Source organism: Kryptolebias marmoratus, linkage group LG17 (assembly GCF_001649575.2).
Source record: "Kryptolebias marmoratus isolate JLee-2015 linkage group LG17, ASM164957v2, whole genome shotgun sequence".
In the NCBI taxonomy this organism is placed as follows: domain Eukaryota; kingdom Metazoa; phylum Chordata; class Actinopteri; order Cyprinodontiformes; family Rivulidae; genus Kryptolebias; species Kryptolebias marmoratus.
In genome coordinates this window covers 15,924,456-15,949,645 of record NC_051446.1, presented here as the reverse complement: position 1 = coordinate 15,949,645, position 25,190 = coordinate 15,924,456, and the positions used below count along the sequence as shown (strand labels likewise).

The window sequence follows — 25,190 nt, the reverse complement described above, 5'->3', positions numbered from 1 at the left end:
CACCTCTGCCAAAGTTAGAAATTGATGCACAAAAGAAAATCATTAAAATGTTTGACTAAAGAGGACAAATATATGTAACTAATTCAAAGTATACAGTTTGTAAAGCCCTTCATGCAGCAACAGCAAGTGTCACTTTTGCTTGAGTTTTATATTTGTAAATGAGCAAATAATTTGAGATGCATCATTCTTATGGCACGTGCACCAAATAAAACTAGTGGATGGTTTGGTTTGAACCCAAATGCAGGCAGTACACGGAGGAACTCAAAGAAAAACTAATTTATTAAATAACAAAACAAACTGATGTGGCAGCAACAAAAACTAAACAGCAAAAACGTACAAAATCCAGGATTGCAATAACACAAGGAAAACCGGACACCACATGAAAGTGACAATGAACCAGTGAGGACGATGACCAGGTTTTAAAGATAAACAGGTGACTGATTGGCAACAAGGGACAGGTGTGGGTGGTGTTGTGGCAGCAAAATAACTTCCAGGCACTGTTAGATGAAATCACTCAAACTGGTTTATTTATATGTTGTGCACAAAATATAGAGAGCCTTAAAGACTATCAGCAATCAATATCAGAGTCCCAGCTCCGAGTCAAAGCTCTGCCCCCCTAAGTCAACACAGAAGCTTTTATTAAAAATATTGAAATACTGGACCAGAAGGAGGAGTTAGGGAAAACCAAGGCAGTCTGGTTCCCATGAGGAGAAAATTCAACATCACTTCTATAAACAAGTTCATTCTGTGAGAACACATTCTGTGATGGGACTTGGAATAGAAGTCATAACATAATCAGGACTTATCAACAACAGGTGTTACCCTATAATAAATTCTGCCATTACAGTGGTGAGGCAGGTTGACCGAACTACTGAGGAAGAGTGAGCGATGCACAAGGAACACAAGGAGCAGCACAACAATAATAAATAAACTAAACACAGGGAACACAAGAAACATGAAACAATAAACTTAATACAAAATAAACTTAAAGATACCCAAATGCTGACAATTTGAGTAAATGATTATTTCATTTAAGTTCATGTTATTGACATTTTTTACTGATGACTTAGTTCCTTTCAACAGTAATTTGCTTATTAAAAAAAGTAAATTCCTTGATACTTCAAAACAAAAATTAGATATCACAACTTCTAATGTAAGTAAGAATCCCAACAAAACAACCAAGGACATGAAACAGTAGCTCAAAATCACACAGAACGAGAACACAAACCCTCTGATGCACAATGCTGCTCCCCAGCTGTTGTAAAATAAAATTATGATTGCTTTTTAATTTATTATAAAAGCCAAAGACAAGCCCTCACAAATATACAAGGTACTGTTGAGTAACTAAGTGCTGAGTGATTTTAAAATATAACTCCACTTTGATCTCACTGGACCAGAGTTTGAACAATCAGCAAACTGATAATCAGGGTAACGATTGACGTTAACTGTCCTGAAGCGCCGTTTCTTTGCATCTCTAGACCTGTAGAAGAATAAAACAAAAAAGGGACATAATCTGTCGTTCCAGTTCTATTTTTTTGATTACAACAACAACTACTGAAGTTCTGAGAGGGATGTACCTCTGGTCTCTGGTCTCAGGAGCAGCGGTCCCACTGAGAGATCTGTAGAGTCATGGTACGATACGTCCCTCTGAACTCGTGTGTTGTTGTGACCCTGGTAGCAGTGCTGCAAGAAAACAATATTAAATGCCTATGAAAGGGGAACTAGCCAATAATGTATATAATGTATATAATGTAAAAAGATTAAGCAAATTCTAATATTTACAGCTGTGCAGTTGTTGTTTGTCAACAGACACAAGTGGGTTCTGCAGTGCAAGTGGATCGCTTCAGAGTCTCTGATGGTGAAAATCCTGAATGAGAAACGTGCCACAGTGGACACACCGTTCTGAATAATCTCTACAGTGTCATCAGCTGGATTAGGACACCTGTAAAACAGGAAAAAGGCAGAAGTTAGAATGACAGACAGTAAAGTAACAAGGTTAAGTTGTAAAGGATGAGTGGCGAAAGTAAAGAAAAGTTGTAATTCACTCTGAAATGATGAGATCCCAGCGGACAGGGTTGCTTGCATTGTTGTCTGGTGTGGCCCAGCACGAGTCCAGAACAGTGGCGATCTGATGATGATTGACTCCCTCTGTTTGCACCTCCATATAAATCCTCTCATTTATTTCTTTATTTATGGTATGATTGGGTTTAATTGTGAAGGGAAAGCGGAAGTCTGCATCCTGATAGGGGATAATTCTCACTTTATAGGAATCAGTTGAATACGTTTTTGTCAGTATGCTGTAAAGGAAAACATTGTCATTTAAGTTATTTCTTAATATTTTTGTGCAGACAACAGAATAGACTACATTGGCTTGTAAGTCAAGTAGAGTATACGATGTCATCACCTCTCCACAGGCTTAATATTCACATCCATTGATGCAGCCAGAGTCAGAGGGTAAATGCAGGTGAAATAAAGATGAATTTTTCCTTCATGTTTGATTGACCTTTCTTGAGTGTCCACACTGTCTTGAACGGTATTCTCATACATGAAGTGTGTCTCATTGCTCTGGATAGGAAATGACAATACAGAAACAGAAACTTTGCATTCACACAGCATTTTAGCAAAAATTGCAAAGTGCGGAGGTATTTTGCTTAAATATGCTAAAGAAGCTAAAACTGAGGCGTTAAAAATGAAACAAGCAAAACATAGGCTAAAATGAGCAGAATGCAAGCTAAAAGCAACAGAAAACAAGCAAAAATCTAAAAGCAGCCCAACACTAATTAGAAGCTAAAAGCAGCAAAATAACAGCAAATAGCCGCAGATCAGTAAAATTAGCAAAACAGATGCTTAGGTTAAAAGCAGTAAAATGCAGCTAAAAGCTAAAAGTAGAAAAACAGTAGCTAAAAGTAACAAAAAACAAAAATAGAGCAAGTATGTTGTAGCAAATTTTCAAAGAGAACAATGTTTTTGAAAGAACTAAAGAAATCTGAACAGACTTCTTTTAAATAAAGTAAATTATTTTGAAAAGTATAAAGTTTAGAAAAAAAAAATCATACATACTATTCCCAATCAAGCTGACTGTTTTGATATATGAATGGTTAAAATAGCACAGAATAAGCAGAAGTAGTTTGACTGCAAAAAATGATAACAGTAATGTGAACATTGACCAACATTTACGCAATAAGTTGATTGCAGTAATTTAATTCTGTCTGCACTGGTGTTATCATATATGAAGTTTACCTTGAGAACTGTCCCACACGGCTGGTCATTATTGTCAAAGTGGAACACGAGTCGACCGTCCTGGATTGTTCCATTGCAGGAATAATCTCTGAGATGGAGCGCATCAGAGTGGAAACCTGCTTCAAACAGCTGGCAGCGAGACAAAGACAGGGTGCCTGAACTGTTGGCACAAGTGATGGTTGAGTCTGTTCACCAGAGATGGAAATATTTTGTGGGGTTCAAAAAACAGATAACTCAATATACAAGAAAAGAAGAGAAGATGTTGATAAGTTTAAGAATACCAATAATTTATAAAGTGATACAAACTACTGCACACAGAAAAATATGCCACTTGATAAAATTCCATCAATACTTCAGCATTCTGAAAATCAAAGCAGTGTTTTAAGACATTATTCTCACCAAAGATTTCATTGTTCAGTCTCTGATTGTGTTCGTCACAGAAGCAGCCGTACACACCATCTTTCTGACCACACCACTCATGCTCTGCACAGTTCAGCTCTTCACAGGGGTCTGCCTCATCTAAAGAAACATAACAGGAAAAAACATATAGGGGGACTTAAAACATTTCTGGGAAAAATCCACAGACTCATTTCACTGCACATATATTAGATCAGTGTAAGCATACCACAGAGCAAAGCAGAACGCCAATTTGGGATTTTTAGGGCCAAAACAGAGCAGGTTCTCTCATAAGCTGAGACAGCAGAACACAGCATGCCATTGGCTGGAGTGTAGAGGCAGAGATCGTAAACACAGGAAGTGAAAAATGGCTGTGGGTTAGAGTACAGGTGACAGGAACTGAATGGACCACTGGTGTTGGTAATGACTCTGCAGAGTTCAGTGTATTCTTCAATAAAGCGACAATCATTCAGTCCATCACCACTTCTCTCATCAGTAGATCCACATCTAGAAAAGTAGTTTCATATTTTTGATTGTAGACTTTATGTTTTCACAATTTATAGATTTGATTGAAAAAATGTCTGCATTTTTAAAAGGATTTTGTCATTTAACTGAAGGCAATGGGTGTTTCATCTTACCCTGCTTGGCTCGTTGGTGATTTCCAGCTGTTGCCAAAGTGATTGTCATTTTGTGTCAATGTGCCATTTGGTAACACTTTGTCATCAGTAGGATCACCATTGAAGTTTCCACACATCCCAGTGACTCTGTTCTGATAGTGTTGACCCATCCTGACCAATAAAGTACTTCGACCATCAAACTGGACTATGAAGTCGACAGCATCAAACACAATGTAGCTTCCCTGCCTCGTAACCTGACCAAAGCTTCCTGCAGAGGTGGGAAGAGACTCCTCAGCTCCATTTACCTGGAATGACCAGAGGTCAGAGAATAAGACAAGAAGTTTGAACAGATGTAGAAAGATATTTATCTTGAAAGTAAAATAAAGTTTACCTTTACTCTTATGTTGGGTCCAATCGTGACATGCACATTGTCAGACTGATTTGAGAGGTATATATCAACTGATGACACAAATGACACACGGTTGTTGCCACGGTGACTATTTGTGGCTACTACACTAAACTGGGTTTCATTGTTGTTGTTTCTCAGTCTCTTAGTGATAATATAAGAGCACGTGCCCTGGAAATGAGCCAAGGCTCCATCAAATGTGAAATAGTGTGGGTCCCCCATCACAGTGCAAGTAGACATTGCATCATAACATCCCAGCTGGCCATTTCTGATGGTGCACTCTTGAGCAGGAGTGCAGGATGCAGGAGTGCAGTGCAGGTCATTGAGACCCTGACATTCACATCTCTGGGAGCAACCGTCTGTCCAAAAAGACTCACCAACCTGTAGCACCGAAGAAAAAAAGCATCTTAGGTTCACAAAAAGGGAAAAATAAGAAAAAATTGATTATAGTATTGTTGCTTGTTCACATTGTGTATTTATTATGTGAGCATGTGATTTATTCACTGCATATTTTCCGTTTAAAATGAGATTTCCTTTCTCTTTTTTCCAAGTTGTCACTCACTGCTCTAAGTTCCAGCTTTGTTTAATTATCTGAGAAAACTCAATACGCCTAACACCTCTCTAATCAAGTTTGTTTGTTTGTTCCTTTTGTTTTTTGTTTTTTCACAAACAAAAAAATGAAAATATCATAAAGCTAATTGACCATGTAATGCCTTAAAAATTACTTACTTTGTAATATGAGCTATCATTAAAAGTGCAGCCAAGATCAACACGGAAAACCCAGCGCCCAGGTACATTGACATTACTGTTGAGGCTGAAAACTGAGTTGTTGCCAGTTGCATTACTAGAGAAAGATCCAGGGATGCTGAAGTACTCAGTGGAACTGATTGTATCATAACCAGCCTAAAAATATGTCACACAGTTAAAATACATTTCTTATTAGTGTATTTTACTCCAATTAAAAAATGGCAGTTAAAGCATGTTTAATATAATCTGCATTCATTTTAATGGCACTGACCTGTACAGGACTTGATGTAGGCTCTAGGTACCCATAATTCATCAGCACAAATGAATATTGGCCATCAGTAGTCAAGACTGCCTGAAATGTTGTTCGCTGTGGGAAACATTAATTAAATAGAATGTATTTCTTTAATAAATAAATCAAAAACACAAACGTTTTATCATTTGACCTGAGAACAGACCTTAAATATCAGCAGGTAAAACAAAATCACTTACTGTTCCAGAGTTTCCATAGTAGGCAACCTCATACCATGTTGCCATATAGATCCATTTGGCTTTAAATTTGAGCTCTGGGAAGTATTCATTGATGTCCTGTGTCACCTGTTGAAGGAGATGGCCACTGGTGAACTGAGCATAGTAGATGTCACCATTGTCTTCATTATTTAAATCTGTCCAGAAAGCAGCGATGATGTCTCTGGTTTCATTCATTGGAAATCGTTGAGGAACATAACTAGACCATGGTGCCTGAAAGGTCAGGTGTCCATTGTGGTTCACCTGGGACAACAGAGCAAGTGTTACACTTCATTTATTTATTTTCATCTTTCTTCCTACTTAAAAAAAAAAAAAAAAATCAACAAAACTGACTCAAAGACAAACACAAAACTAGCGTACATAAATCTGAGAGTAAGAACGTCCAAAATAGACAAAGGGGTGCAGGAGCAGAATTTGAGGGGAACTTCCATCATCTGCGTGAGTGCTTGTATTTCCAACAACTTCATAGAGAGGTCCTACAGAAAACAAAAAAAACATCACTTGTTCATTTGAAATAAATTTTTAGATCATGACAGCACATTTCTTACTGAGCTCCATCTAATGGCATTGGTTGTTGTTTTGGTTATTTGGTTGTGTTCTGGGGTTTTTGTTCTTGTATTTTTACTGCCACTAGATGTCCTCTTTGTTCTCAATTCCAGCTCCACAAAGCTGTCTTTTCACTCACACTAATCACACTTCCCTGTACTTCAAGTCCCCGGTTGTCCTCAGTTCTGTGTCGGATCTGATATGTTGCCTTGATTTTCACTGAATTAAATTAATGAACACAGTTTTATTTTCAAACCTGTATTTCTTCTACCTGCATTGGGGACCACTTTCTATTAGGTATTTAATATGTAAACAGTCTAATAAAATGACTGCACTGAATTTTCTCGTGTTGAAAACAATATTAATTTTGAAACACGCCACAATGTGACTGAGAAGTGAATCGTACTGTATCATATTGGTGTTGTTGCTTACAGCAGTTAGTCACTTTGATGGTTGAAGGAAACAAATCCCCTAAACTTTTCACCAAATTAGAAAATACAAAGTTAGGAATGAATTTTAGAGGGTCTATAAAAACACATTTAATAGCTTGAATGAGGAAAGTTATCTGACATGTCAGACTGGCTGCTAAAACAGGTATTACCTTGAGAGTCGGGGACAGTTGTGCCATTTAAGGAGTAAATTGGTATTGGTGTTGAGGTTGTTGTTGGAGCTGGTGTTAGTGTTTGAGTTGGAGCTGGTGTTGGAGTCAGGGTTGTTGTTGGAGCTGGTGTTTGTGGTTGAGTTGGGGTTGTTGTTGGAGCTGGTGTTAGTGTTTGAGTTGGAGCTGATGCTGGAGTTGGGGTTGTTGTCGGAGCTGGTGTTTGTGGTTGAGTTGGGGCTGGTGTTGGTGTTGTTGTTGGAGCTGGTGTTGGAGCTGGTGTTGGTGTTTGAGTTGGAGCTGGTGTTTGTGGTTGAGTTGGGGTTGTTGTTGGAGCTGGTGTTGGTGTTTGAGTTGGAGCTGGTGTTGGAGTTGTTGTTGGAGTTGGGGCTGGTGTTGGAGTTGTTGTTGGAGCTGGTGTTGGTGTTTGAGTACGAGTTGGTGTTTGTGGTTGAGTTGGGGTTGTTGTTGGAGCTGGTGTTGGAGTTGGGGTTGTTGTTTGAGTTGGAGCTGGTGTTGGAGCTGTTGTTGGAGCTGGTGTTGGTGTTTGAGTTGGAGCTGGTGTTGGTGTTTGAGTGTGAGCTGGTGTTGGAGTTGGGGTTGTTGTTGGAGTTGGGGTTGTTGTTGGAGCTGATGTTGGAGTTGTTGTTGGAGCTGGTGTTGGTGTTTGAGTACGAGCTGGTGTTTGTGGTTGAGTTGGGGTTGTTGTTGGAGCTGTTGTTGGAGCTGGTGTTGGTGTTTGAGTGTGAGCTGGTGTTGGAGTTGGGGTTGTTGTTGGAGCTGGTGTTGGAGTTGTTGTTGGAGTTGTTGTTGGTGTTGGGGTTGTTGTTGGAGTTGGGGCTGGTGTTTGAGTCGGGGTTGTTGTTGGAGCTGGTGTTGGTGTTTGAGTTGGAGCTGGTGTTGGCGTTGGTATTGTTGTTGCTGCAGAAAATGACAAGCAAAAAAATACATGTGATTACATGGAAGTTAAAAATTTTGGTCATATTTACAAACACTTACATCAAATGTGGAATTACATCTTGCAACAAAATAAAACTAAGATATTTTAATAATTGACATTTTTAAGAAAAAAGTTTAAAAAGAAATCAAATTGCTTAAAAAGAGTTAAAATATTGTTTAATCATTAAGTCAGAAGAGGTGAACTCTATTGTGCTCCTAAATATTTTGTTGTTTTTTTCAATTTCTTTTATTTATTTATTTTTGTAGCACAGGGTTAAGAGTGCACTTTTACTGGGTTAACTACAAAATACTAACAACATTTTTTTAAACAATCCAAGGTGCAGTATTTGTTTTCCTGCAGCAGCACAAATCACAATCAAACAGTAAAACTCAAAAAACCTTCCTTCAATCCTTTATAAAACTGTACATACACAGTATTTACTTCAAAATACTTCCAATTTAACTGAAGTTTGTACAAATAGCATTGTCTGTTAAAACCCATACTGCAGCTATGTTTTAACAGCTAGTTATTAACAGGCTGAGTTAGGGTGTTTGTGCTAATGAAAATAATATTATAAAAACCTATTCTGTCAGTATTTAAACAGGGTATATGACTATTGTATTTTGTCATATGAAGTTTATATTGCCCACAACTTCTCCTTTCTGAAAGCTAGAGATACTTTATTTTGCACATAGACAGACGGGATTTATGCCAAGAGTTAATGCCAAGGCTTTGATCAAAAACTTTAGGCACACAATGTAAAGTGCTTTGTGCATGTATGGGGGATGATGCTCAACTACCACACCAAAATTTAGCTTAATATCTTTAAAACTTTCTGAGTTAAAGACAATTTTTGTGTTGGCTAAGTTTGCTTAGCTGTTGCAGCCCTCATGAACTGGGTTGCTTTCTAAAGTTACTCCAACATAGATGTACATCCAGTGAATACTTTCTGTAGGTCTTTGAACTGAAGTGTTTTTCTAACTCACTGACTCTGGTCTTACCATTGAAAGTGTAGGTAGACGTGGTATCATAACACCCCAGCTGGCCATTTCTGATGGTGCACTCTTCTGTGGGAGTGCACGATGCAGGAGTGCAGCGCAGGTCATGGCGGCCATGACATTCACATTTCTGTGAGCAACTCTCTGTCCAGAAAGACTCACCAGCCTGTAGCACAGGAGGAAATGTGTTTTAGGTTATATATTTACAAAAAATATATAGTCCAAGGTAGACTGATATCCACAAGAGGTGCTGTTAAATCACACAATATGCATAAGTAACATGTCTTTAGATGTGATGTGATCTGTTGTGCAGATACACAAGCTGTCAAACATTCATTCTTCTACACAAAGATAAAAGAGAACATCATGAAGCCAGATGAGCAGAAAATGGTTTAAAGCAGCTTACATTGTAGTAGAAGCCATCAAACTGGCAGCCACAACTCTCTACAGAAACACATCTCGTTCCACTCCTGACAAAGCCATCATCACAGAAACATCCCTCAGAGCAGACCTGCTCACAGGTAGCATCAGTGTTGTTGGTACAGGTGTGTCCACAGTCTGTTCCACACAGCTCATAATGACTGGTGGCTGGACAGTCGAGTCCTGAACGTGAGGAAACAAACAATGAAGTTAGAAACAAGTTCAGATACATACCAAAGAAATATTTTAGCAGATGTTTGCAAGAAACATGTTATTCTTTGTTTTTATTTGATTTTTAGATAACACAATGACTGCTTTACTCACTGCAGGTCATGTTCTGTCTCCAAGGGTAGATTTGGACATTAGCAGACTGACAGGCACTGACGTATGTTTCAAGAGCTCTGCACAGAAGATTGTGGCCTTGATTTCCCGACACACAGACATCAAACACGCAGTCACTGAAATACGGTGCTGGATCCACCTCTTCATGGCAGAAGCTGAAGGGGCCGTCGGCCGCCTGAATCACCTCACACTGAGCTCTAGCAGCTTGATCATCAGTGCACTGTGGACAGGAGGAGCCACAACCATCGCTGCAGGAGTAGTTGCCAGGCACCTTCCATGATGTCCCAAAAATATCTGGGGAGGTGACTGTTGTTCCACTTGGGGTGTGGAAGTCATCGTTTGGATTTCCATTGAAGTTTCCACAAAGTCCGCATGTTTTGCCCCTGAAAAATGTTCAAAATACCAAAATCTGTCTTTATCAGTGATGACTTTGAGATTACAATAAACCATGATAATAGACAAGTCATATAATTCAATAAGAAATACTCCAGGTGTTGTAAGACCAGTAAGATAAACAAAACAACAATAAAAAACAGCAATTCAAAAACATAAAAAACAAAACTTATTTTAACATAAATCCAAGGACTAAAACCATCAATCATTTCATGGATTTATCTTTAAAACAATAATTCCCCTAAAACACTGACATACAATGTGATTAAAAGCATTTTGAAATATGAAAATCCATCATGGACAGCCTAAACTGTTCCTTAGTGCTAAAATTATTGTCAGTTGTGTGAAACCTGTAAGCCAAACCTGAGCAGTGATGAACAGTAGTTACCTGTAGTCTGGAGACACAGTGATTGACACTGTGCCTCTTCCATCGTACCTGACACTCAGGCCAAAACCAGTTCTAACAAATGTCTGAGATCCACTGACAGAAATGGATATACTTCCATTCAAAACAACAGGTAAGTTTTTTGTTATTCCATTTACCTATGGAGAAGAGAAATTTAATGTTTTTAGATGACAAATACATTGGTTTCTTAACTAATCATAAAAGTGATGTAAAAACAGAAAAAAATGAACAGTTTTAGAAAAGCACAATGAGTAAGTAATGAATAGAAACTGACTCATGAAAACTTTCACTTTTATTCAAAATATTCAGTATTTTATTTCTCAGAAATAGCTAAACTCACCTCCACCAAACCCCTGTTGTCTCTGGATATACGCACATGGTAGTCCACAATGTTAACAAGAACTTCAGCTGTGATAGAAACTGGCAACCCATTCAATGGCTCGTTTTTAGCTTCCACAGAAAAACTGTGAAGCTCATCAGTGTCATTACAGACTGTCGCCAAAACATAACGACAGGTTCCCTGGAAGTCAAAGGCTTTGCCATCAAAAGTAAGGTAGTGAGGATCTCCAGAGGCAGAGCAGGTGCCGTGAGGGTTGGGATGGCAGCCAAACTCACCCCCCACCACTCTACAGGACTCCTGGGGACCACAGGAGCTGGGGAAACACTGGACTGCACCAGTTGTGCCATTACACATGCACAGGTTCTGACATTCTTCTCCAACCAAGTACTGCTCACCATCTTGTCTATAGCGTCCTTGGTGATAGCATCCACAAGATCTTGGTGGAACACACTGGTTTCCATTGAGGACAAAACCATTGTTACACTGACACCCGTCCTGACATTGGGTGTCACAGGTGAAGGGGAAAGACAGGCTGGGACACGTGGAAGGACAAGATGTTCCACAGAGTTCATAATGGCTGTTTGAAGGACAGGTTAGTGCTACAGAAAAGAAGAAAACAATAGTAACAAATCAAAACAATACCAACAACAACAAGGTAAATTTTAAAATCCCTTAACATGTTAATTTCATAGACTGCTTTACCACATGTGGTAAAAGAACTTACCACATCCTGCTGCATTTCTCCACTGTCCCAGGGTAACACCATTTTGTTGACACATTAGTGCATAATCTCGTAGAACCTCACAAAGTGCTGATGCTGGATTTGTAGAGGCCCGGAGGATATCTACACAAACATCCACCTGCTGCTCTGGGTCCACCGCAGCCCAGCATGGTGTAAACGGCCCATTCTCTGAGCTGAGAATGCCACAGAACTCACTGGAATTGTAATTGTTTGTCAAATTGTGATTAAAATTCTCCTCACAGTGAGCTGCCAGGGAACCATCTCTCCAACTGTCCCCAAACACCTGAGAAGTGTTGACCAGAACGCCACTGGGGGTGCGGAAGTCATCATGTGGGTGACCATTGTAGTTTCCACAAAGTCCACCTAAGGAACTACTGTAGACTGCAGGTACAGTGACACGCACAAAGTGGGGCCAGACAGTTTGCACAGTTAGACCAAAGGTTGTTCGAAGGATGACACTGTGAATGTTGCTGTGGTAGATGCGGATTTGGTTGGACCCAGAGCTGTAAGGCAGTCTGATCAGCTGACTATCAACCTTTAATACAATTCAACAGGTACAGTCACATTTTCTGAGTAACAAATATTGTGCCAAATTTCAAAACATACTGGTTTCAAATATACTAAAAAGTAGATCTTAAATTTGATTTTAATTACCTGAACTGTGCTACTGCTTCCCATCTCAATGGTAACTAGACTTCCACCTGCCTCAATCTTCAGCAAACTGATAAAACCTTGCTGGCCTCTTGGAACCTTTTCTGCAGTCACCATAAAGCGAGGTTGATCAGACGATCCAATGACTTTGGCCAGGGTCAAGCGACAGGCTCCAGGATACTGATATGTCAGTCCATCAAATGTTTGATATGACCCCGAGCCTCTTATCCAGCATGTTGCATAGCTGTTTGGTCTGCATCCTCTTTCTCCATCCTCAACTCTGCAGGTTTCATGTGGGCCACAACTATGAGGGCTGCAAGTCATGGAGCCAGAACTGCAACTGCATCGTCTTCCACAGTCCTCATCTAGTATTACAGTCTCCCCTGAACGATAGTACTGGCCCTCAAAGCTGCAGCCACAATCAGCAAAAGGGACACAGTTCCCACCACTGAGGACATAGCCTGAGTTGCAGACACAACTCTCCTGATCAGGAAGAGGGCAGTTGTTGGTGGAGTTGGGGTTAACACAGGTGGCTGGACATCCTGTTCCTTGGGACTCAAAATGACTATTAGCTGGGCACGGGATTTCTAAAAACAAAAGAGAACATCATTGATACATTTCGACCATTTAAAAATAGTTATATTTTGGAAAATTTGAATAACTGACAGACATACCACAGAAGCCAGGACTTCTCCAGGGTTGTGGCTGGATACCATTTTGTTGACACTGACTTGCGTACACATGTAGGGCTTGACACAGGATGGGCTGATACCCTCCACCTACACACAGATCATACACACAACTGTCTACAAATGTTAGTGGGGGAATTACTTGGTGGCATGCAGCAAAGGGTCCATAGCTGCTCTGGAGAATACCACAATGAGCAGTGTTGCTGTATAATAATGTTTGTGCTGCAGTGCAGGAAGCACAGGCAAGACCTCCACACTGTGCCTCACAACTAGGATCATTATCATCAGATGCTTGCCAACTGTTGGCAAAAACCACATCAGAGCTCACAACCTCGCCTTCACGAGTTCTAAAGTCATCTCCAGGGTGATTGTTGAAGTTTCCACAAAGGCCACATGTTGCATTCTGGTAAGTGTAGGGCACACTGATCCGAACATATGAATATGTGTCATAAGACACCATCAAGCCAAAGTTAGTGCTGATGATCACAGAGAAACCTGACTCATACAATTGAATAGTGCCATTTCTCAGTGAGAATGGAGTTGCAGCAAAATTTCCATTAACCTATAAAAACAACAATATTCGAGAAGTTAGAAATATAAACAAAACAAACATCTGTCAGCGTGTGGTAAGTAGGGTGGTCCCACTTACCTTAGCCTCTCCATTATGTCCTTTAACAAGCTCAATGGTTTCATTATAGACAAACACTTTAACAAGTCGCGTCCAGGAAACTCGAGTGCTGCCTCGGTGCTCATTCTTGCCCTCCACTCTGTAATAGGGTAAGCCATACTGACACTGCTCTGAAAGAACATAAGTGCATGTGCCCTGAAAGTGAAACACCTTGTTATCAAAGGTGTAGTAATGTGGATCTCCACTGATGGTGCAAGTGCGTCTTGGCACTGTTTGGCAGGAGTATTGAAAGGATGTTGTTTGGCAGATTTGGGAGAAGGAACAGGGCTCATTGGAGCACTGCAGTCCTGCTCTGGTGCAGGTGCACTTCTGTGTACAGGTGCTGTCAGTCCAGAAAGAGTCGCCAAGTTCAACAGGTTCACCTTTAAAAAAAAAGACAATTTCAACTTCGAAACAGGGATTCTTTAATGTTTTTCTTCTTACTTTTAAAGTACCTAATTTATAAATGGATTTTAAAAAATCTAAGCATAAAATTTTAACTTGTTTTATTCACATGTATTTTGTTTAACTTTATGATTACAATATCTATTTGTTTTTGTACACCACTTAAAATGCCCGATTACCTCTGTGGACCAGCCTGGATCTTGGGACAACTTAACACAAATGGGCACTTGATCTAAGTGATCTAGAGGGTACATAAGGCTGCAGAAGATCAGACCAATATGCAGGGGCCTGCCCATTTAGGGCCTCATATGTCAACAATAAAACTTTAAAACACAATTCTAAAACTTGAAAGTTATCTCGTGTGCACTGTCCCTATTTAATTAACTGATTCAAAATATTTTTCAAACAATTGACTTTTCAAATCATGTTATTTCTGATCTTAGTGGTGAAAAATAACGGAGCAATAAGTAGTAGTCGTTAAATCAAAGAGTTCTTAAGTTTACTGCAGTCATTTTTAATGGCTCTTTTGTTTTACAGTGGGACTTGGACTGAGCTAGTACTCTTTCCCAAAGTTTTTTTTGATGAGTGTTTACATTATTATAAAGAATTGTTTTCATGACCCAATGATTGTGGTCTTACCATTGAAAGTGCAGCCTCTTGGTCCATGATCAACATGGAAAGCCCAGCGACCAGGGACATTAACATTACTACTGAGGCTGAAAACTGAATGGTTGCCAGTTGCATTACTAGAGAAGGATCCAGGGATGGTGAAGTGGTGAGTGGAATTAACTGTGTCATATCCAGCCTGAAAATTACACATCACACAGGTAGAATATTTCTATTTTTTATGACAAACATTGAAATTAGTACATTTTACTTTGACTGACAAAGAGCAATTAGAACATGTTTTTAATGTGAACTGCATCCATTTTGATGGCACTGACCTGTATAGACCTTGATGTGGGCGCTATGTCCCCATAATTCAACAGCACAAAGGAGTATTGGCCATTAGTAGTCAAGACTACCTGCACTGTTGTTCGCTGCAAGAAAAATAAACTTATTTTAGTAAATAAGTAAATACAATTATAGAAAACAAAAAACTAAACTGTATGGTTTTTATAATGCATATCAAACGTTTTTCCGCAAGTAAAACAAAATCACTTACTGTTCCAGTTGTTGGAAAATAAGCAACCTCATACCATGTTGCTATAAAGATCCAAACTGCGTTAAAGTTTAATCCTGGGAAGTATTCATTGATGTCCTGTGTCACTTGTTGGAGAAAATGGCCACTGGTGTACTGAGCATAGTAGACGTCACCATTGTCCCTGTTGTCTAAATCTGTCCAGAAAGCAGCGATGATGTCTCTGGTTCCATACATTGGAAACTGTTGAGGGGAATAACTTGACCATGGTGCCTCAAAGGTCAGGTGTCCATTGTGGTTCACCTGGAAAACAACAATCTAGTTTATATTAAAATCAAGGCTTACACAGGTATATTTTAACTTCTCACTTTTTTTTACTGTTTGTATTGTTTACTGTAATGTGTGACAATAATCAGATTAACAAAAGTAATATTTAATACAAATACAAAAAGTAGAACAACACTAAAAAGCATTCATCCATACATAAATTTTTCTGTTAATATTTAAGTTTCTGTTAGTGTATTTTTTGTGCTAAAATATAATTATTCACAGATGAAAAAAGTGAAACTCATACATAAATCTGAGTTTTTGAGTCTCCAAAATAAACAAAGGGGCGTAGCAGCGAAATTGCAGGGGAACTTCCATCATCTGAGTGAGAGCTTGTATTTCCAGCAATTTCATAGAGAGGTCCTACAAAAACAAGAAATATCAGTGGTTTAAATGTAAACGGACTATTGCAACTGGATGAAACAAAAGCATGAATCAACATCTCAAGCTCATTTTTGGAGACGATTGTTTGTTGTCTGGCAACGTTTCAAAGCATGTTAATATCTTTCATGTTTTAATTTACAGTTTCTGATAGTTCTCCATCTAGTGGCGTTGTTGGACTGAATGAGATTTAGATGTGTTTAAATGCATTTTACCTTGGGTATAAAGCCTACGCTATTTCTTGTCAAATAAAACTGTTTGTTTTTCTTGTAAAGCACAAGTGAAAAATAGTATCTTGAAGTACTACAAAAAGGGCTTTTCTTGATTTTAATGATATTGGTAGATCTAACATAACTTAGGAATATACATAAATAATTCAAAACTATTAACTTACCTAAACTCTGAGGAACGACTCCACCTGTGAAAACATTCAAATAAATAAACATAAATCCAAGATGGCTAATATTAACACATGAATGAATGGATGAACCAGTTTCAATATTTTGTGCAGTACAAAATGTTTTGTTTTCTAAACCAGCAGAATTTTTCATTGTATCGTTCTTTAACAGTGAACTGTTTTAATATGACTCAACACAAAAAATGCAGACTTTTTTTAATGGTGGCCACACTGACACTGGACTTTCTCATTACTGTTTTTTTTTAATGTAGCTACTGTATCTTTATGGTATAAATTTAACTTTTGGTCACATATCATCATTTGCAGGTATGACTACCACAGAAAACTTTTAAGTGGTTTAGCTCATATCATCAATTTATTTTTGTTGTACCTTGTCATTCTGGTCTCTAGCAGAATTCTGCCTGATTTATTTACTGTTTCTTTTACTGTTTTACCATTTCACTGTGTAAAGAAAGTTGTGCTAGAGTTTGATGATAAAAAGTGCTATTTCATTAAGGTCTGTAACACTGCTAAAAAGGAGTTTCTTGATACAACTTAATGAGACAGGGCCAATAAACCCACAACTGCTGTTGAGAGTGAGGTTTGTTATTTACAGGACCATGAAATTCAATAGACTTGACTTGATGTGAAGCATTCAAAAGGCAAAATCTGAGAAAAGCACTTCCATCTTCTGGACAACTAGACTCTCACAACTCAAATGGTCTCCAACTCCATTTTGCTTTGTTTTGGTGGGTGGACCAAAAATCATAAACAAGAAAAGAGAAAATAAATGCTTTGTTTTTTTACACTTTTTTTACACTTTTTTTCCTGTTTAAAACTCTTTAAAACTCATTTATTTTTTAAAAGCGCTATACAAGTGAAGTCAGAATAATGATACATTTCTAGATCCAATTTTTTATTTATTTTTTTAATCCCTGGCAGCAACATGCAGAATGGAGTTTTATTTGATACGAGTGAGACATTCACCAGACAGATGCGGTCCCAGGTGTTGTCCTGGGCAGGACGTGAACAGTTCGAACAAAAATAGTTAAATATATGTACTCTAACAAGCAAAGTATTCTTATTAAAGAATTGTATTTTTTCAGTAATTTGAAGTCTTCCATTAGAACATAAAAATGTTCACTATCACAACATTTCTCAAATGACCAGAAGGCTTTTTGCCGTTTGTTCTGTGTTTGTATGTATTGATAAAATAAATTGATCAAGAAGCAAAATTTGTTTTTTTGTTTTTTTAGAATAATTAATTTATCTAATAGTTAAATACTTACTTATAATTGACAGAAGCAGCAGATGCAAAACGATCTTGTTCGCCATCTTTTAGGATTAAAAGTCAAACCTGATGAAAAACAAACAGTTCAAAGATTTAGGGGCATGTTGATCTGATATTTCTCATAATGCACACAGAAAACAGCTCTTTTCTATTATTTTTGACAAAGATATCTGTTCAATAAAAACATTACTGAAAATACAAATTATTTGAATGAATTTATACAAAGTAAAAACTTGAAAATGAGCCCCATTTTTTTCCTTCCACTAAAACTTAAAAATGTAAATACTATTGCAGGGATACAAAGAAACGTTACCTTGTCATCTGTGTCTCTGCAGGGTGGCAGCAACACTTTATACCATGAAAGCTGGCACCACTTCAGTAGTTGCTGCTTATCATTATGGTTTATTGAAAGGATGAAACTTTTTATTGTGTGTAAACGTCCTTGTGGGTGTGTGGGTGTGTTTTCTGTGTCTGCAGGTACTTTGTTTGACTTAGACGTGTGTGTGTGTGTGTGTGTGTGTGTGTGTGTGTGTGTGTGTGAGTAGTCATTTGTCTCTGTAATGGCCCAGGATGAACCCATTTTTCTTCTTCCTGCTCGGGTGCAGCTTCAAGTTTGTATCGTGTTTCCGGACTATAAGGCGCACTTAAAAGCCTTAAATTTTCTATTAAAAAAAAACAACACTGCGCCTTATAATCTGGAGTGCTTTATAAATGTAAGAAGTTGTATTGTTTTAGTAAACTACAAAGCTGCACCACTTGCAGCATTAAGGCTCAGTTATAGTTGTGCAGGGTTCCACGCACGGTGCACAGTGGAGGCGATTATACTTGGTGCTTACGTCGGTGCAGTATTCTTCGAAAAGACGAGGGGGCCGTTTTGTTGCACCTTATAGTCTGGTGCGCCTTATATATGACAAAAGTTTGAAAATAAACATTTATTAAAAGATGTATGGCGTTACATAATGAGAGTGAAGGGGCTTTGTGAACATTTATTTACTGTCATGGTGCAGATAGGATCTAAAATGCAGACAAGGTAGAGCGAGGTTAAAAAAAAAAGGAAAAAAAATCAGTAATTTCTGTTCTTTCCTTGATAACTAACCCACAATAATATGTATATTATCATATAGTGCTGTAGTAGACTTTTTTTTTTTATTATAAGCATCACAGGTTTAGGTCTTCTGTGGGGTTTTGTGTCTTGATCAAAACTGACCAGTATGATTTTATCAGCAAAAAAAGGGCATAAACCCAGAAGTTACAGCTTACATTTTAACCATATGATAAAATTATTGTTAAAACTATAACAACAACTGTATTCCTAACAAAAGAAAGAACAAATCAATGTGAACAATCTGTCAAACGTTACATCTTCTTTGTGTCAAATCCATTCATCAGACAATAAGTGGTGTTTTGCATGAACTGCACTTCAGAACCAGCCTCTGTTCTCAGGTGGGGGTGAAGACCAAGGTATATTCTTATTGTTTGAGCACTTTTTCCTGGTGTAGATTATATTCTGTCACTTCCTCCTGTTTACCATCTTCCATATCAGGTTCCTGGCCTCTCTCCTCGTCTCCAGTGTTGTGAACCAAGATATAATCTACAGCCTCAACAAAGGTTTATTGTTTGGCCATTATGCTGCCACAGAGAAACCAAGACCAAGGCCTCAGAAATCTTTTCTTTACCAGAACAGCAAGAAAAGTGGACTGAAACAACCAAGATTTTTTGTGAGCGTCCCAAAGGGCTTTACTTTCGTGGGAAAAAGATTTTCTTAAGAATAAATTCCTGTAAGGGTTGCCAAAAAAAGTTAAAAAGAGTGAGGTGTATAATCATCTACCTTGTTTGGACAGGTAGTCCTAATGAGGATCAAAGCCTGGTCCTGATATGATGGAAGATCATGTTTATGATAGGTTTAGGGCTAAGCTGTGAATTGACTTTAGGTTAGGGTTAGAGATGTACTTATGGGGTAGAGAAAACTGAAAACACATATTCATGGCTATAAAGGGTGAATATTAGCTGACAATTGTGCATAACTAGAAATATATAAACTCTTGAACAAGTCAAGTTGTTTACAACTTCGTAGTCTACATTATCTCTGAGAATACAGCATAAAAACTTACAACTTAAATATTTTATAAAAACAAATCTCAAATTTACATTGGTGTTTTTATATGAATAAAAAGTGAAGTGAAGTGAAGTGAAGTGTGGGGTTGCGAATACAAATTTTCTTTTTGAGAACATGAATTTAAAACCATGTTCATATGTCATGGTGTCACAAGGTTATCAGTGTAGGACGGGATGAATTGATATCACTAGTGGGCCTTTATTATTTTTATACAACAAGTAGTAAGAATGTGGAAACAATGGTGGGTGATAAACAGAGGACCTGACGAGGATCTTGACAAAGAGAGATTGTAAATACAGGGGGTGGTGATTACTGGGATTTTCCATGCTTCAAAATTCACACAAAAACATGTCACACCATGGCAAGATCAGTAAAAAATAAAGAGTTACAGTTAAAGGCATTTTTGAGTCTGACTCAAAGTTACATGATCACCTCGAGTTAGAGTACATGATCCTGTAACTTTTTTTAACTGTGTTGTTTTATTTTTGTTTTTTTCATCTTTTGAGCCAAAATGGATGACAGACAGGAGATGGAGAGAACAATGACCAAGACTGTAAGTATTTAATTCATCAGATTAGCAGATAACTATGATGCTCAGACACTCACTGGAATGTTAACAATAGTTTTTCAAACGCGTCTTTCAGTCGTAAATCTTTATGAGGAAGTGCGAAACTCCGAAGGTGGAGACCATCATGAAAGGTTGATTCAGTGCCTCAAAGATATGATTTTTGGGATTTCTGGGAAGCATTAAAGCAATTCAACTTATGTGTAGACTTCAATGTTCCCAACTTCCACATTGCAGAAGAAGACAACAGCCAAATACATGACCAGGTGGGCAATATTGGTAATATGCAAAACAATAACTTGGACAACTTGAACAACAATGGTAACTTTGAGTAAAATGACGATCCAGACAATCAAAACAATCAGGACTTCGACAATGACAATGTGGACAACCCCAGTTTAAACAATTAAAATGCAAATGAAACTTAGGTAGGTGATGTTGAAGCTGGAGTCAACTTTTTCCAGCCAGGAAGATCACAAAGCAGTTAAGAGAAGAAGACAACATAGACGATGAAGAATGGAGGTGGGGAGAATATACAATATACAGAATATACAGCTGTGCTATTTCTATGCCTTTATCAGAACTGAAAAAACACCACAATATGAGAATTTACTTTTCCTTAGAGCTGAGTCTGATTGAACTCAGGAGGCCTGATAGGACAAAGAGATTTGATTCTGTCTCAGAAAGACAAGAGGAATGTCCAAAAATGAGTGTTTAGTTTGTCTAAAATACATTAAATACATACAATACATCAAATTTAATTTTTAAATGACAAGTCTGATTAAAATCACTGAAAAGAGACCCCTGAGAGTGTTTAAGGCAGACTGTGAAGTATAGGATCAAACGAAAATGGGGTTCCTATCCGATTCTTTATCATTCATTTTCTAACACTTTTTTGACCACAAGATGGCATTGTTACATCTGCCCGCTTTCCCCTATTTGGCCACAAAAAGGCACTATTATCCCCGCTTGTTTCTCCCCTATTTGACCACAAGATGGCACTATTATCACCGCCTGTTTTACCCCTATTTGACCACAAGATGGCACTATTATCCCCGCTTGTTTCTCCCCTATTTGACCACAAGATGGCAGTGTTGTCTCAGCTTCCTCTCTACGAGCATTAAATGCAAACCATTTATTTTTCTAACGGGGTTAATTGAGTTGATTAATCAAGACTTATGCTTTTTCATGATGGAAAAGATAAGATAAAAGGGCTTGTGATGTTGTGTGTGATGTTGTTGACAGTTACGGAAAAGATTTAAGATGAAATATTTGATGAGGGGAGTGTGAGAAAGAAAGAGAGGGAGAGTGGAGGAAAACTGTGTTGAGATCTGAGTAAACCTCTCAGTGTGTGAGCTCTGACTGGAGGCAGCATCACATGTGAGGGTTCCCCGCTGAAGTGATTATACCAGAGTTTAATATAGATCCAGACATTTGAACAGGGAGCACCGAAAGATGACTTTGTGTGAATGAAAATCATATGAAGGTGGATGGATGCTGGAATGTAAGCATCATGGAGAGGTTTCCCCATCACTGCTTGGTCTGGATTCTTCTGAGAGGAAGCGTTTTACTGGTGAGTTTAAAAAACAAACAAAACTAATTAAAGTGGTTTACAGTAAATATTGTAGGAGGAAGTCAGTTATTTGACTGAGGGATTTCACATCCCTTTTCAGCTACTCTCACCTCTGACTCTAAAACACAACTATTTACACCACACAAATCAGATTAATTTTGTTTGTTTTGTATGCAAAAACACCATAATGCATAAATATCTGAATATTTAAAAAGTAATCAGATTACTAACGTAGGAAATGGGTTCAAGGGCTAAACGGAGAATAGATTCAAAGTGGTAAACTTTTTTAAGTAAAGTGAAAAACATCTTATTGGGTTTGTGATCAACACATTTAGAATTTATTTAGAGCATTTTTATGATTTCCTTGATTTTTGGAGTAATTAGAAGAGGTTTTTTAAAATCACCTGATTCCAAAGAAGAAAGAGATATTTTTGCCAATGTCTGTTTTTTGTTTTTACTGTTAGCAAAATATCTCATGATTCATTAAACACATTTGAATGAATCTTTCACTGGGTTGACGTCTGCAACTGATTAAAGTTACTTATTGCAAACTATTACAAAATAAAACATAAAAAGGTTTTTTTGAACTATGTCAAACGGTGCGGTTTGAAAGAGTTCACTCCAGTAGTTTTCCAGATACAGTGGTGTGAAGTTCTGAAATGCGGGTATGCATTCAATGTAAACAAAAAAACTCAGAAGAATCTGCTGAAACCCACATGATAGCCTACATAATAACGTGACTGACCTACATTAGGCTGCCTGTCGGCTGTGAGGAAATTTAGAATATGGTCATGCACATCCTTGGTGGTAAATTAAAAAGTAGAAAAAGTGATAAAAATACAGAAAGTTTCAGTCTGATATAATTGAAGAGCAGCATTTTGTAAAATAGAATAAATAAATAGTATCATAGATGATATATTTCAGAAAAATGGTTGGAAAATTTTCCTTTTTTTCCAACTCTATCTCAATTTAAATTGTTTTAAAGCCTGTCTGTACACTTTACTCAACAAACCTTACCATAAATATGTACCAGTACATAAAAACTAGTTGACTTCTCTGTCTCATTGTTTCACTTTTGGAGCCAATTCAAGATGGCTGCCACAGCTAATTAACCTTAGTCTACACATAATTAGCTATATCCAAGTCAATTTTACAGATATTAGGCTACGATTCAGCGCAATGGTCGGTGACTCTGATCCTCAACTGATCACAGAATCTGTGGTTAAAATTCTGCCATTATCTACTGAGATCAACTCTGTTCATTAGCAAAATATCTTGTTAACCACTGAACGGTTTTAATGAAACTTACAACTAATTAACTTCTGGACTCAACCCAGTTCAAGATGGCCACCACAGTCAACTGAGTTACAGTTTGGTGTGGTAGTAGCTGACATTTGTGACATGAGATGCTTCATGAGATTGTAAAAGTTTGATCCCAGGCTTGACTAAAACATCCACAGCTCCATCACTTCTCAGCTTCAGATGATCTCAGTCTGAAAGTGTTTGAAGAAAGGCACCAGGACCATCATTTAAATCCTGGTTTCATATTCAGCTAGACGATGTTTTGATTATGTTGGATCCAATTCCCTCAGAGGCTCATTATTTAAATCTTCTCATCATTCTCTGCCCAGTTGGTTCTCTGTCTGCAAGGCAACTCCACCTTCAGCAGCTCAACATCACCTCAACTCCACAAAGACCAGGGCGGTTCAGCACAGAAGATCTGGGGACTTCAGACCCGGAGTGTGACCCAGAACTCCAGTCCTTCCATCTCCCTGTCGAAGCTGGGACTTTGGGAAATCCTTGAAGGCACCTCAGAGCCTCACTCCGACCCCTCCGTGAAGACAAAGCTTCAGCCCATCATGAAGGTTCGTGGAGCATCCAAACTGTCCAGGATGTTCAGCTGGGGGGACTTCCACTCGAACATCAAAACAGTCAAACTGAACCTGCTGATCATGGGGAAGATCGTGGACCACGGGAACGGCTCCCTCGGCGTCTACTTTCGCCACAACTCCACGGGGGTGGGCAACGTGTCCGTCAGCCTCGTCCCACCCATGAAGGAGGTGGAGTTCGACCTGGAGCGCCAGAGCGTGGTCCACCCCAAGGACTCAAAGACATTCAACTGCAGGATTGACTACGAGAAAACCGAGCGCAGCAAAAAGGTGATGCTGTGCAACTACGACCCGTCAAAGACGTGCGACCAGGAGCAGACCCAGAGCCACATCACCTGGATGTGCTCCAAGCCGTTCCAGGTCATCTGCGTCTACATGTCCTTCTACAGCACGGACTACAGGCTGGTCCAGAAGGTCTGCCCGGACTACAGCTCCCAGAGTGCAGTTCTGCCCACAGGGTGAACAGGATTGGAGACGTATCCAGTGCAAGTCTGTCTGAAGGAGGAGTTTTTAAAAGAAACTTTTTACCATTTTCAGGCAGAGTTGTGGTGATAAATTATTGAGCTGCCAGTCTGAGTTTATGACAAATTATGAAGTTCTATAAAAAGAAAAGAAAACCATTATAAAACCTTTATGTTACTGGTGTTTTATAACACTAGTCTCATGATAGATACTTTCCTTATTTGTTCTCGTAGTTTTTAGGGTTGGACAACTTTTTTTAGTCGAAGGTGGACAATGTTTTAGTCCATGTGTGTCTGTTAGCAAAATATCTCATAAACCACTGTTGAGATTTAATGAAACCTGCAGAAAGTAATCATTGAATGGACATCTACTACTGGAGTCCTCTCGATTCAAGATGGCCTCTACAGCTAATCAACATTAACCAACACATAATGAGAGTTGTGCATAACACAATCTGAGCGTGGAACCTTGACAAAAAACAAAACAAAACAAAAAAACAGCTACAACTTTGTTGTTTCTCAACATAAGACTATCTTAATCTAAAAAACTCTGGCATGAAAGGTGGGGGTAGGGTTGGCCTCGTGACGCCTGACATCTCAAAGTATGGAAACAGTAAAAACAAGTAAAACTGATTTTTAAAAAAGGATTGTTCTTCTCTGATGACAGCTTTGAAAGGTTCAGGGCTGCAGAAAATGTCAGTCAGTGTTGCGACACTGTCACGTTACATGAACTGAAAACCTGCTTGCTGCAGCATATTTTCACACGTTTTCTTTGTAGTAAAGTGAAGTTTAAATGTCTGCAGGGTGCTCCGTGCTTCTTATTTACTTTAAACTGTCCTCCAGCTGCTGTTGGAATTCAGGACAAAGAAAAAAAAAAGTTGCTTTGATTTTCTGCTTTAAAATAAAATTAGAAAAAGATACAAAAAAGGTGTTTTCTTAATATTAGGGTAAAAAAAACTTTACAATATATTGTATCTACAT

General features: G+C 38.4%; 2 protein-coding genes across 2 annotated transcripts; one reads left to right on the top strand and one right to left on the bottom strand.

Annotated features, from left to right (window-relative positions):
- Positions 1-261: 261 nt before the first annotated feature.
- Positions 262-17,673, bottom strand: LOC108248106 (alpha-tectorin). The gene is made up of 24 exons (XM_017436629.3): positions 17,604-17,673; positions 16,312-16,335; positions 15,784-15,899; positions 15,234-15,512; positions 15,013-15,108; positions 14,708-14,873; positions 13,646-14,046; positions 12,982-13,558; positions 12,311-12,894; positions 11,639-12,191; positions 10,915-11,513; positions 10,557-10,711; positions 9,758-10,158; positions 9,420-9,616; positions 4,645-5,040; positions 4,275-4,558; positions 3,866-4,143; positions 3,640-3,759; positions 3,241-3,425; positions 2,405-2,565; positions 2,046-2,297; positions 1,783-1,942; positions 1,578-1,683; positions 262-1,480 (listed from the first exon to the last, which is right to left on the bottom strand). The coding sequence occupies exons 1-24, from the start codon at positions 17,647-17,649 to the stop codon at positions 1,386-1,388; spliced, it is 6,231 nt and encodes a 2,076-aa protein (XP_017292118.1). The 5' UTR covers positions 17,650-17,673; the 3' UTR covers positions 262-1,385.
- Positions 17,674-21,346: 3,673 nt separating this feature from the next.
- On the top strand, positions 21,347-24,919 carry LOC108249922 (neurexophilin-1). Its single transcript, XM_017439576.3, has 2 exons — positions 21,347-21,859; positions 23,491-24,919. The coding sequence occupies exons 1-2, from the start codon at positions 21,767-21,769 to the stop codon at positions 24,208-24,210; spliced, it is 813 nt and encodes a 270-aa protein (XP_017295065.1). The 5' UTR covers positions 21,347-21,766; the 3' UTR covers positions 24,211-24,919.
- Positions 24,920-25,190: the final 271 nt, after the last annotated feature.

Excerpts from the sequence above, each read along its gene's own strand:
- LOC108248106 (XM_017436629.3), bottom strand. The coding sequence starts at position 17,649 with ATGGCGAACAAGATCGTTTTGCATCTGCTGCTTCTGTCAATTATAA. Across the intron at positions 9,617-9,757 it reads GAGACAGAACATGACCTGCA|GACTCGACTGTCCAGCCACC; the intron begins GTGAGTAAAGCA and ends CCTCACGTTCAG. Across the intron at positions 2,566-3,240 it reads CGTGTGGGACAGTTCTCAAG|AGCAATGAGACACACTTCAT; the intron begins GTAAACTTCATA and ends TTTCCTATCCAG.
- LOC108249922 (XM_017439576.3), top strand. The coding sequence starts at position 21,767 with ATGAAGGTGGATGGATGCTGGAATGTAAGCATCATGGAGAGGTTTCCC. Across the intron at positions 21,860-23,490 it reads TGAGAGGAAGCGTTTTACTG|TTGGTTCTCTGTCTGCAAGG; the intron begins GTGAGTTTAAAA and ends TTCTCTGCCCAG.